Source organism: Oncorhynchus gorbuscha, linkage group LG14 (genome assembly GCF_021184085.1).
Source record: "Oncorhynchus gorbuscha isolate QuinsamMale2020 ecotype Even-year linkage group LG14, OgorEven_v1.0, whole genome shotgun sequence".
In the NCBI taxonomy this organism is placed as follows: domain Eukaryota; kingdom Metazoa; phylum Chordata; class Actinopteri; order Salmoniformes; family Salmonidae; genus Oncorhynchus; species Oncorhynchus gorbuscha.
In genome coordinates this window covers 72,859,600-72,873,820 of record NC_060186.1, presented here as the reverse complement: position 1 = coordinate 72,873,820, position 14,221 = coordinate 72,859,600, and the positions used below count along the sequence as shown (strand labels likewise).

General features: G+C 44.4%; 1 protein-coding gene across 1 annotated transcript in view; it reads left to right on the top strand.

Annotated features, from left to right (window-relative positions):
- The window catches only part of LOC123995391 (neurexin-3-like), an 834,015-nt gene that overhangs the window by 746,390 nt on the left and 73,404 nt on the right, over positions 1-14,221 (top strand). The window contains exons 22-23 of the mRNA XM_046298964.1: positions 468-577; positions 731-931. Coding sequence (XP_046154920.1) covers positions 468-577; positions 731-931 — 311 coding nt within the window. The remainder of the gene's footprint in view (positions 1-467; positions 578-730; positions 932-14,221) is intronic.

Here is a 14,221-nt window from a genome sequence, read left to right as displayed (position 1 = left end):
TTAATGGTTATTTAAAAAAATATATTTAAAAAATAAGAAAGTATACCAAATTGTATTTGAGAGTATTTTCAAAAACTTATTTCAAATACTGTTTTCAAATACATGGGTTAAGCGCATGGGAGTTTATTAGAGTATTTTCCAATACTTTCCAAGTGTTTTTCCAAATACCTTCAAATATTCAAGTGATATATTTTAAATAGTATTTGAACCCAGGTCTGATACAGACACAATGAAAACATTGACACGTTAAATATGCATCAGTCGAGATGCATTGACACATCACACCTTAAGGCACACGAACTCCCAGCGCTTGTCCCCAGAGGAGCATTAGAGGTAAAGATTTATAAATGCAGTAAAACCAACGTATGGACAATATGAGTGTAGACTACTTAAAGGAATCAAGTTCAACCAATTGAAGTGCATTGTAATGGTATTCTCCCTGCTGTCCCCCTCTCATCTCCTCTCAGGCCGGCAGCTCACCATCTTCAACACCCAGGCGGCCATCTCTATAGGTGGTAATGACCGTAAACGTCCCTACCAGGGCCAGCTGTCTGGCCTCTACTACAACGGACTAAAGGTACGATTCATTGACTGATTTGATAAATAAAAGTCTAAGGAAATCCACTCCAGCTGAAAAAGGCGTAATGGGTGGACTGGCAGCCATTTTGAGTGTACACATATAATTAAAGCAGGAAGTCAAATCTAATTCTATAGTATATACTATTCTAAGGTCCTCAACATGGCCGCCGAAGGTCACGCCAACATCAAGGTGAACGGGAGCGTCCGATTGGTGGGTGACATGCCCACCAGTAGGGGCGCTGCCCGCACCACCACCTCTGTGCCACCTGAGATGTCCACCACCTTCATAGAGACCACTACAACTCTGTCAACGACCACCACGAGGAAACAGCGCTCCCCACCCACCATTCAGGTATGGGTTGGGGAAGATGAGGGGGGAGGGGGTCATTGATCAGGGAGGGAGGAAATGGACGTGTGTGTGTGAAAGATTAGTGGAGGGAAATGTGTGATGTTACATCATGTTACCTGTTGGGCACACAGTGCATTCGGAAAGTATTCCGGACCCTTGACTTTTCCACATTTTGTTACATTTACACAACCTTATTCTAAAATCTATAGATTATTTTCCCTCAACCTACACACACTATCACGTAATGACAACGTGAAAACAGTTTTTTAGAAATGTTTACAAATTTATTAAAAATAAAAAACAGAAAAACCTTCTTTCAATTTGATTGTTTTTTTAATTTAACCAGGTAGGCTAGTTGAGAACACCTTTATTTAACCAGGTAGGCCAGTTGAGAACACCATTATTTAACCAGGTAGGCCAGTTGAGAACACCATTATTTAACCAGGTAGGCCAGTTGAGAACACCATTATTTAACCAGGTAGGCCAGTTGAGAACACCATTATTTAACCAAGTAGGCCAGTTGAGAACACCATTATTTAACCAGGTAGGCCAGTTGAGAACACCATTATTTAACCAGGTAGGCCAGTTGAGAACACCATTATTTAACCAGGTAGGCCAGTTGAGAACATCATTATTTAAACAGGTAGGCCAGTTGAGAACACCATTATTTAACCAGGTAGGCCAGTTGAGAACACCATTATTTAACCAGGTAGGCCAGTTGAGAACATCATTATTTAACCAGGTAGGCCAGTTGAGAACACCATTATTTAACCAGGTAGGCCAGTTGAGAACACCATTATTTAACCAGGTAGGCCAGTTGAGAACACCATTATTTAACCAGGTAGGCCAGTTGAGAACACCATTATTTAACCAGGTAGGCCAGTTGAGAACACCATTATTTAACCAGGTAGGCCAGTTGAGAACACCATTATTTAACCAGGTAGGCCAGTTGAGAACACCATTATTTAACCAGGTAGGCCAGTTGAGAACACCATTATTTAACCAGGTAGGCCAGTTGAGAACACCATTATTTAACCAGGTAGGCCAGTTGAGAACACCATTATTTAACCAGGTAGGCCAGTTGAGAACACCATTATTTAACCAGGTAGGCCAGTTGAGAACACCATTATTTAACCAAGTAGGCCAGTTGAGAACACCATTATTTAACCAGGTAGGCCAGTTGAGAACACCATTATTTAACCAGGTAGGCCAGTTGAGAACACCATTATTTAACCAGGTAGGCCAGTTGAGAACACCATTATTTAACCAGGTAGGCCAGTTGAGAACACCATTATTTAACCAGGTAGGCCAGTTGAGAACACCATTATTTAACCAGGTAGGCCAGTTGAGAACACCATTATTTAACCAGGTAGGCCAGTTGAGAACACCATTATTTAACCAGGTAGGCCAGTTGAGAACACCATTATTTAACCAGGTAGGCCAGTTGAGAACACCATTATTTAACCAGGTAGGCCAGTTGAGAACACCATTATTTAACCAGGTAGGCCAGTTGAGAACACCATTATTTAACCAGGTAGGTGACGAAACAGATTGCACTGTGATAGACTGCATCCAATTTGCTGAGTAGAGTGTTGGAGGCTATTTTGTAAATGATATCGTCGAAGTCAAGGATCGGTAGGATAGTCAGTTTTACGAGGGTATGTTTGGCAGCATGAGTGAAGGATGCTTTGTTGCAAAATAGGAAGCGCCAATTCTAGATTTAATTTTGGATTGGAGATGCTTAATATGAGTCTGGAAGGAGAGTTTACAGTCTAACCAGACACCTAGGTATTTGTAGTTGTCCACATATTCTAAGTCAGAACCGACCAGAGTAGTGATGCTAGGTGGGCGTGCAGGTGAGGGCAGCGATCGGTTGAAGAGCGTGCATTTAGTTTTACTTGCATTTAAGAGCAGTTGGAGGCCACAGAAGGAGAGTTGTATGGCGTTGAAGCTCATCTGGAGGTTAGTTAACACAGCGTCCAAAGAAGGGCCAGAGGTATACAGAATGGTGTCGTCTGCGTAGAGGTGGATCAGAGAATCACCAGCAGCAAGAGCAACAACATTGATGTATACAGAGAAAAGAATCGGCCTGAGAATTTAACCCTGTGGCACCCCCATAGAGACTGGCAGAGGTCCGGACAACAGGCCCCCGATTTGACACACTGAACTCTTGGTTTCTCAGTCATTTGAGAAACCAAGGCTGTTGAGTCTGCCGATAAGAATGCAGGGATTGACAGAGTCGAAAGCGTTGGCCAGGTCGATGTATACGGTTCCACAGTATTGTCTTTTGTAGATGGTGATTATGATATCGTTTAGGACCTTGAGTGTGGCTGAGTTGCACCCACGACCAGCTCGGAAACCAGACTGCATAGAGGAGAAGGTACAGTGGGATTCGAAAAGTTTGGTGATCTGTTTGTTAACTTAGCTTTCGAAGACCTTAGAAAGGCAGGGTAGGATAGATATAGGTCTGTAACGGTTTGGGTCTAGAGTGTCTCCCCCTTTCAAGAGGGGGATGACCGAGACAGCTTTCCAATCTTTGGGGATCTCAGACGATACGAAAGAGAGGTTGAACAGGCTAGTAATAGGGGTTGCAACAATTGCGGAGGATAATTTTAGAAAGAGAGGGTCCATATTGTCTAGCCCAGCTGATTTGTAGGGATCCAGATTTTGCAGCTCCTTCAGAACATCAGCTGTCTGGATTTGGGTGAAGGAGAAATGGGGGAGGCTTGGGCAAGTTGCTGTGGGGGGTGCAGAGCTGTTGACTGGGGTAGGGGTAGCTAGGTGAATAGCAAGGCCAGCCGTAGAAAAATGCCAATACTTACTTATTTATATAAGTATTCAGACCCTTTTTTTAAGAGACTTATCTGAGCTCAAGTGTATCCTGTTTCCATTGATCATCCTTGAGATGTTTCTACAACTTGATTGGAGTCCACATGTGGTAAATGCAATTGATTGGACATGATTTGGAAAGACACACATGTCTATATAGGGTCCCACAGTTGACAGTGCATGTCAGAGCAAAAACCAAGCCATGAGGTCGAAGGAATTGTCTTAGGAGCTCGGAGATAGCATTGTGTCGATGCACGTATATCTGGGAAAGGGTACAAAACAAATGTCTGCATTGAAGGTCCCCAAGAACACAGTGGCCTCCATTATTCTTAAGTGGAAGAAGGTTTGAACCACTAAGACTCTTCCTAGAGCTGGCCACCCGGCCAAACTAAGCAATCTGATGAGAAGGGGGGCCGGAGAGGTGACCAAGAGCCCGATGGTCACTCTGACAGATCTCTACAGTTCCTCTGTGTAGATGGGAGAACCTTCCAGAAGGACAAACATCTCTGCAGCACTCCACTAATCAGGACTTTATGGTGGAGTGGCCAGAAGCCATTCCTCAGTAAAAGGCACGTGACAGCCCTCTTAGAGTTTCCCAAAAGGAACCTAAAGGACTCTCAGACCATGAGAAACAAGATTCTCTGGTCTGATGAAACCAAGATTGAATTATTTGGCCAAAATTCCAAGCGACACGCCTGGAGGAAACCTGGCACCATCCCAACGGTGAAGAGTGGTGATGGCAGAATCATGCTGTGGGGATGTTTTTCAGTGTCGGGGACTGGAAGACTAGTCAGGATCGAGGGAAAGATGAACAGAGAAAAGTACAGAGAGATCCTTGATGAAAACCTGCTCCAGAGTGCCCAGGACCTCAGAATGGGGCGATGGTTCGCTGTCTAAAAGGACAACGACCATAAACACACAGCCAGGACAATGCAGGAGTTGCTTCAGGGCAAGTCTCTGAATGTCCTTGAGTGGCCCAGCCAGATCACAGACTTGAACCTAATCGAACATCTCTGGAGAGACCTGAAAATAGCTGAGCAGCAACGCTCCCCATCCAACCTGGCAGAGCTTGAGAGGATCGTCAGAGAAAAATGGGAGAAACTCCCCAAATACAGGTGTGCCAAGCTTGTAACATCATACCCCAAAAGACGCAAGGAAGGCTGTAATCACTGCTAAAGGTGCTTCAACAAAGTACTGAGTAAAGGGTCTGAAAAATTATTTAAATGTCATATTTCAGTTTCATATTTTAATAAAACGTGCACACAAAAAAACTTTTTTTGCTTTGTCATTATGGAGTATTGTGTGTAGATTGATGATGATATTTGAATAAGGCTGTAACGTGACAAAATGTGGAAAACGTCAAGGGGTCTGAATACTTTCTGAATGTAATGTTCTAAGATTATTAGTATAATTATAACAAGTAGACAGTCAAGTAAGTATTGACCTCTTCAATAAGGCTTTTAGTTCTGTTTCAATTACCATTGTCCACATGACTACTACTGCTGCCAACCATGCGGCTCCTGGTTTAAGCGATTCCTTTATTTGCCAGGTTTGGGGATTTGAGCTCTTCTCCTTGCTTGGTTTATCATGGATTGGATATATGTATCACCGTGGCAGAGGATTGGGTATATGTATCACCGTGGCAGAGGATTGGGTATATGTATCACCGTGGCAGAGGATTAGGTATATGTATCACCGTGGCAGAGGATTGGGTATATGCATCACCGTGGCAGAGGATTAGATACATGTTTCACATTGGCAGAGGGATTAGATATATGTTTCACATTGGCAGAGGGATTAGATACATGTTTCACATTGGCAGAGGGATTAGATACATGTTTCACATTGGCAGAGGGATTAGATACATGTTTCACATTGGCAGAGGGATTAGATACATGTTTCACATTGGCAGAGGGATTAGATATATGTTTCACATTGGCAGAGGGATTAGATACATGTTTCACATTGGCAGAGGGATTAGATACATGTTTCACATTGGCAGAGGGATTAGATACATGTTTCACATTGGCAGAGGGATTAGATACATGTTTCACATTGGCAGAGGGATTAGATACATGTTTCACATTGGCAGAGGGATTAGATACATGTTTCACATTGGCAGAGGGATTAGATACATGTTTCACATTGGCAGAGGGATTAGATACATGTTTCACATTGGCAGAGGGATTAGATACATGTTTCACATTGGCAGAGGGATTAGATATATGTTTCACATTGGCAGAGGGATTAGATACATGTTTCACATTGGCAGAGGGATTAGATACATGTTTCACATTGGCAGAGGGATTAGATATATGTTTCACATTGGCAGAGGATTGAAACGCTTCTCCTGAGTCAGTCCTATACAGACGTGGTTTCACTTCCTCTTAGCCTCATACAAATTTAACCCATAGACTGGACTTTCCCTTCAATGTTATGTTCAGAGTGACGTTCTAGGGATTCAATATATATGTCTAGTCTGTCCTGTCAGCTCTGGGGATGGGGCACCAGTCACCCAAATTGCACGCTATTCCCTTTGAAGACCACTACTTTTGACCAGGGCTCTGGACTCAAAAGTAGTATGTAGGGAATAGGGTGCCATCCGGGAAACACCCTGTGTGTCTCTTCCTGTCCTTTACTGACTCGCTGCCTCCTCGCCCTGCCCTGCCATGCCATGCAACCCTGTATAACAAAGGGTTTTGTGAAAATGCATCGTGAATGTAAGCTAATGAATGTCTCCGGCTTGCCAAGAAAGTAATCATGCCGAGCGTTGTTTTGATGCTTGGAGGACAGATTGAATTGGCAGTGTTCATACTAACCATAACTCTCCCAACAGCCCCGGAGCAACAGGGCCAACCAGCAGACAATCAATCAATCAAATGTATTAATAAAGCCCTTTTAACATCATTAGATGTCACGAAGTGCCATACAGAAACCCAGCCTTAAACCCCAAACAGCAAGCAATGCTGATGTAGAAGCATGGTGGCAAGGAAAAACTCCCTAGAAAGGCCAGAACCTAGGAAGAAACCTAGAGAGGAACCAGGCTCTGAGGGGTGGCCAGTCCTCTTCTGGCTGTACCGGGTGGAGATTAGAAACCTAGAGAGGAACCAGGCTTTGAGGGGTGGCCAGTCCTCTTATGGCTGTGCCGGGTGGAGATAATAAGATTACATGGCCATTTAAGGCCAGATTGTTCTTCAAGATGTTCAAACGTTCACAGATGACCAGCAGGGTCAAATAATAATCACAGTGGTTGTAGAGGGTGCAACAGAACAGTCCCTCAGGAGTAAAAGTCAGTTGGCTTTTCATAGCCGAGCTTTCAGTGTTCGAGACAGCAGGTGCGGTATAGAGAGAGAGAGACGAAAACAGCAGGTCCGGGACAAGGTAGAACGTAGGGTGAACAGGTCAGGGTTCCCTAGCCGCGGGCAGAACAGTTGAACCTGGAGCCGCAGCATGACCAGTTGGACTTGGGACAGCCAGGAGTCATCAGGCCAGGTAATCCTGAGGCATGATCCTAGGGCTCGGGTCCTCTAAAACGGGAGGGAGAATTAGAGGGAGCATACTTAAATTCACACAAGACAGCAGATAAGACAGGAGATTTACACCTGATATAACAGACACCAGCAATGTTAAACAAATTATCCAGTGCCTCAATAATGATGACCTCTCGTGTCATCACTGCCTGTTGCAGCGAGCGCCTGCATAGAGGTAAAGAGAGGTAAAAAAAGATCTGGGTATAGGGAATAGGATGGTCTGGGTATAGGGAATAGGATGGTCTGGGTATAGGGAATAGGGTGGTCTGGATGTAGGGAATGGGGTGGTCTGGGTATAGGGAATAGGATGGTATGGATGTAGGGAATAGGATGGTCTGGGTATAGGGAATAGGGTGGTCTGGATGTAGGGAATGGGGTGGTCTGGATGTAGGGAATAGGATGGTCTGGATGTGGGGAATGGGGTGGTCTGGATGTAGGGAATAGGGTTGTCTGGATGTAGGGAATAGGATGGTCTGGGTATAGGGAATAGGATGGTCTGGGTATAGGGAATAGGGTGGTCTGGGTGTAGGGAATAGGGTGGTCTGGATGTAGGGAATAGGGTGGTCTGGATGTAGGGAATAGGATGGTCTTTGTGTAGGGAATAGGATGGTCTGGATGTAGGGAATAGGATGGTCTGGATGTAGGGAATGGGGTGGTCTGGATGTAGGGAATAGGATGGTCTGGATGTAGGGAATAGGATGGTCTTTCTGTAGGGAATAGGGTGGTCTGGATGTAGGGAATAGGATGGTCTGGGTATAGGGAATATGATGGTCTGGGTGTAGGGAATAGGATGGTCTGGATGTAGGGAATAGGATGGTCTGGATGTAGGGAATAGGATGGTCTGGATGTAGGGAATAGGGTGGTCTGGATGTAGGGAATAGGGTGGTCTGGATGTAGGGAATAGGATGGTCTGGATGTAGGGAATAGGATGGTCTGGATGTAGGGAATAGGATGGTCTGGATGTAGGGAACACACACACACATTATGGGCATCAATAGAGCATTATGCTGGTGCCATCCTGCTGATTCAGATCCATTTGTCTCCCCTGCCTGTCTCTCCTGCCTGTCTCCCCTGCCTGTCTCCCCTGCCTGTCTCCCCTGCCTGTCTCCCCTGCCTGTCTCCCCTGCCTGTCTCTCCTGCCTGTCTCTCCTGCCTGTCTCACCTGCCTGTCTCACCTGCCTGTCTCACCTGCCTGTATCCCCTGCCTGTCTCACCTGCCTGTCTCGTCTGCCCGTCTCACCTGCCTGTCTCTGCTGCCTGTCTCATCTGCCCGTCTCACCTGCCCGTCTCTGCTGCCCGTCTCACCTGCCTGTCTCTGCTGCCTGTCTCGTCTGCCTGTCTCACCTGCCTGTCTCTGCTGCCCATCTCACCTGCCTGTCTCTGCTGCCTGTCTCGTCTGCCTGTCTCTGCTGCCTGCCTGCTGCATCGACAAGGTCACCGTGGAAGATAGGATACCCAGTATTATTATGGATAAATATAGTGTCTTATATCACAGACTATCACAAGGCTGTCCGTATCACAAAAACAGGTCATAAACGGCGTCTTTATGAGACCATATCTTCTCAAAGTTGAATACTGGTATATTTTGGTGACTCTGATACCAAGCATACAAATGAACAAATGTGCCTAGCATACCAGGTTGATTTGAATGCTTATTGGCCAGACTGATCTCCATAGGCATGGGGTATCTTACAGTAGTCTCTTTCTAACTATCTCTAACGTCTGGAGGAGCTCCCAATAAGTTGTTTTCTTGCTTTTCTCTTGACTATTTCAAGTAACTCTTCAAGTCCAAGGGCTGTAGCCATTTTGATTCATACTGTTGAGTCACAGTGTTGTGAATTCATTTTCTGGGGCTGTGGTTTACAGATCCCTGGTTGACTGTAAACTATGTGGCGTGAGAGCTACTGTAAGAGACATGAGATGAGGAGAGAACCTCTAGAGGTTCGCAGTTGGCACATTGTGATGTTGTGGTAGTGCAGAGACTTGCAAGGCCCCTGGCTGGGAGTTTGTGTGAGATAGAGAGAGAGAGAGAGCGAGAGAGAGAGAGAGCGAGAGAGAGAGCGAGAGAGCGAGAGAGCGAGAGAGAGAGCGAGAGAGAGAGAGAGAGAGAGAGAGAGAGAGAGAGAGAGAGAGAGAGAGAGAGAGAGAGAGAGAGAGAGAGAGAGAGAGAGAGAGAGAGAGAGAGAGAGAGAGAGAGAGAGAGAGAGAGAGAGAGAGAGAGAGAGAGAGAGAGAGAGAGAGAGAGAGAGAGAGAGAGAGAGAGAGAGTTAATTAATGATAGTCTCTGTGGGAGGTAGACTTTCTACTCGGGACTGGAGCTGAGCGAGGCCTGGAGGCCCAGGTTAGGACAGGGTGGCCAGGTAGAGAGGAGGGATGAAAATATCCAGTGATGTGTGAATAGTCTGTCCCAGAGGGAGTATGTCTGGTACAGAAAGAGGATAACACTGACGCTCCACAGGGACCAGCAATACTGAGCTGATTGAGCTCCAGCTGTGGTCCCATAGACATATACAGAGGGGCTAACACTAGAGAGAGTTCCCAAATTAATGGAAGAGAAGTGCAATCTAAAATGATGACATAAGATGGTGCCTGCCTATCTTTCCCCTTCAAATTTGCAGTCTGAATTCTTCAAAGCACCTAAGTCCCAGATTAAAGCAATAGCTTCAACTGTAGTTAAAGGTATAGTGCATATCATGCTGAGGCCCGACCATACGGTTGTAATTCAAGGAGTTCACATATACAGAGAGTTGCCTCCAGCATTTCTGAAAGCAGGGGGGAATCTCTCTCACTCTGCCTAGAGAATATATATGGAGAGACAGCCAAGAGAATATATATAGAGAGACAGCCAAGAGAAGATATATTCGGAGCGATTGTACTTCTACGTTCTCCTAGCAGTTTACACTTTCTTTGATGCTACGCCTCAAAGCAAGACGACTAATCCTAATGATTTTAGCTCTTATTCCTTATCCCCTTTTTCTTATGGGAGGAGAGGAAAGGGGGAGAGGAGCGTGAGTCATCGTGCTGTCATATATTCACAACCCAGTGTTAATCATATGGAGACAGAGAGATATATCAATATACCTCGTGAATGAGTACCGGACAGTCTTATTAAGAGTATGTGAGGTATGATATGTGCACGTAGTGTGAGGAAGATGTGTAATCCAACAGTATTGCCTCTGGTTGGGAATGGGAGCTGGCAATGGAATCCTTTAAACAATCTACCCTATTGAGGGAGGTCAGCATCTCTTTCTCAATGAACTCCATGTCACACACGCACACACACGCACACACACGCACACACACACACACACACACACACACACACACACACACACACACACACACACACACACACACACACACACACACACACACACACACACACACACACACACACACACACACATGGGGGTAATTAGGATAGTAGGCTGTAATCCTGGACCATGGAGGAGGCGGGTTTAAAGTTATTAGCATTGTTGTCATCGGTGTGAACTTGCTTTCGTCCGTCGTCTTCTACTTGGTAGTTTAGCATTGTTGGTGACTAATGGAGAATAATTATGTTAGCTACCTGCTGAAATGAAGTACATAGTTTCATCTAGAGAGGGTCATTTCAATATGATTGAGTGTTTAATTACTTCAAATGTTTATGTTTATTAATATATAGTAATGAATAACACATGAATACAATTTATTACACGTTTATACGTAGACGGTCATAGAATAGTAGTGGAGCTAACAGGATGTAGTGTGTGTGTGTGTGTGTGTGTGTGTGTGTGTGTGTGTGTGTGTGTGTGTGTGTGTGTGTGTGTGTGTGTGTGTGTGTGTGTGTGTGTGTGTGTGTGTGTGTGTGTGTGTGTGTGTGTGTGTGTGTGTGTGTGTGTGTGTGTGTGTGCCACACAGGGTAACATGGATTACAAAAAAACAAAAACTGTAACTGTGTTACAAAAAAATACTGTAATCAGATTAAAGATACTTTTGAAAATGATTTCTTGGAGGATTACTTTTAAATTGAAAAAGTACGTTTGCGAGAAAATAGTTTTTTGACACTTGTCTGTTTTCTCAATGACATTCTAATCAGCGTTGAAAAAAAGGTGCTGGTTTAAGTTTGTTCCTCCTGAGTGAGTCTGACCACAAGTCCGAGACCACTATGATGACACCAAATGTGTGGGAAAAGAGCAGGAATAGGCTTTTGTAGGCTACAGTCCAAGCTACGTCTTCCAATGGTACGACTGTTGTTGGCAGGCAAAGATTATCCAAGTTGAATAAACCCTTGGAGGTAATGATGACAGCAGTGATGTAGTCTACTGTGATACAGATACCACTTATTATTGATATCTACATAGAGCATTGATGTGAATCACACTGCTGCTCTCTCATTTAGCTATTTGCGCCTTACGGATTGTGGTTGTTGAGGATGGCTGTTGACAAATCTAAATGTCTAATTAAACCCAATAATGGTTGAATTCAAGAAGTTTAAGCTGCCTATCAATCATTGTATTTGAAACCAGTAGACAGACAGTGAAAAATGTGCTCTTGCAACAGCTGCATATTACAGATCCCAGCCTATCGAATAAAAGTGGAGCTTTTAAAAACTCAGCAAAAAAATAATTGTCCTCTCACTGTCAAGTACGTTTATTTTCAGCAAACTTAACATGTGTAAATATTTGTCTGAACATCACAAGATTCAACAACTGATACATAAGCTGAACAAGTTCCACAGACATGTGACTAACAGAAATTGAATAATGTGTCCCTGGTGTGGCCACCAGCTGCATTAAGTACTGCAGTGCATCTCCTCCTCATGGACTGCACCAGATTTTCCAGTTCTTGCTGTGAGATGTTACCCCACTCTTCCACCAAGGCACCTGCAAGATCCCGGACATTTCTGGGGGTAATGGCTTGAGCCCACACCCTCCGATCCAAGAGGTCTCAGACGTGCTCAATGGGATTGAGATCTGGGCTCTTTGCTGGCCATGGCAGAACACTGACATTCCTGTCTTGCAGGAAATCACTCACAGAACGAGCAGTATGGCTGGTGGCATTGTCATGCAGGAGGGTCATGTCAGGATGAGCCTACAGGAAGTGTACCACATGAGGAGGAGGATGTCTTCCCTGTAACACAGAGTGTTGAGATTGCCTGCAATGACAACAAGCTCAGTCCGATGATGCTGTGACACACCGCCCCAGACCATGACAGACCCTCCACCTCCAAATCGATCCCGCTCCAGAGTACAGGCCTCGGTGTAACGCTCATTCCTTCGACGATAAACGCGAATCTGACCATCACCCCTGTTGAGACAAAACCCCCACTCGTCGGTGAAGACACTTTTTTGCCAGTCCTGTCTGGTCCAGCAACGGTGGGTTTGTGTCCATAGGCGACGTTGTTGCCGGTGATGTCTGGTGAGGACCTGCCTTACAACAGGATTACAAGCCCTCAGTCCAGCCTCTTTCAGCCTATTGCGGACAGTCTGAGCACTGATGGAGGGATTGTGCGATCCTGGTGTAACTCGGGCAGTTGTTGCCATCCTGTACCTGTCCTGCAGGTGTGATGTTTGGATCTACCGATCCTGTGCAGGTGTTGATACACGTGGTCTGCCACTGCGAAAATGATCAGCTGTCCGTCCTGTCTCCCTGTAGCGCTGTCTTAGGCGTCTCACAGTATGGACATTGTAATTTATTGCCCTAACCACATCTACAGTCCTCATGCCTCCTTGCAGCATGCCTAAGGCATGTTCACGCAGATGAGCAGGGACTCTTGGCATCTTTCTTTTGGTGTTTTTCAGTAGAAAGGCCTCTTTAGTGTCCTAAATGTTCATAACTGTGACCTTAATTGCCTACCGTCTGTAACCTGTTAGTGTCTTAAAGACCGTTCCACAGGTGCATGTCCATTAATTGTTTATGGTTCATTGAACAGGCATGGGAAAGTGTTTCATAGACTTAAAGGGGCAATCTGTAGTTGCTACATCCATTTATAAATTATATATATATAACCATTTATTCGAGAAGAATATAACTTATAAATGTCTCATGAGCTCAGTTTAACTGTCACACTCCATGCGAACCCAAAATATATGTTTTTTATTACAATGTTTGTAAACATTATAAATGTAAACAAACACTATAGCCTCATAACATGGTTAAAACAATATGTTTTACATAATGGATGGTCAGTCCTTGCATTCATAGCTCTGTCTATTAATCTGAGAGTGGTTACATTTCTCCAGGCCCATCCCTCAGCTTTTTACCAAAACAGAGGCGGGGCACCCATTTTGTTATTGTTTCATCTGTGGAGTTGCCCTTTAAACAGCTGCATATTATCAAGATATCAAAGTGTCACCAACAAAAAGGTAAACAACAGGCCGATAGCAAAATGCAGCATACGACATTCATTTCTCACATGTAAATAGCCCTTTTCAGTAGTGCTCAAAGCATGCCATTCCATGAGCACAGCATTTATTTTCCAACTCAAATCAATGAGCCCAACAGAGTAGGGCTGGGTAATAGTCTTGGGGTCATGCTCAGGTAAAACTGTTTGGCTAATCTATACTTCCATATTTCAAAGTCCTGTTCTGGAAGATCAAGGGGTATAATATTTATTGGAATGACTGGAATTCTGATAGACTTTGGTTTTTAATGTAAAGATACAATTTAATCGTATTATTATATGTAGCAGAAAGCGATGGGTTAGAAGAAGCCTACGTAACCAACCCATAAAGTAACATTGAACATCCATATATGGCCAGCTATGTAAACTTTAACATTGATTTATCCTGCAATAGATATCGTTCAATTGGTAACATACATTTTTGTCTTCTTCTAATGCCTCTTAAGGGGAAAGTAATCTAAAAGTAATGGAAGGTAATCAGATTACATTACTGAGTTTGGGTAATCCAATTTTGGACAACTGTAACAGATAACATTTAGAAAGTAACCA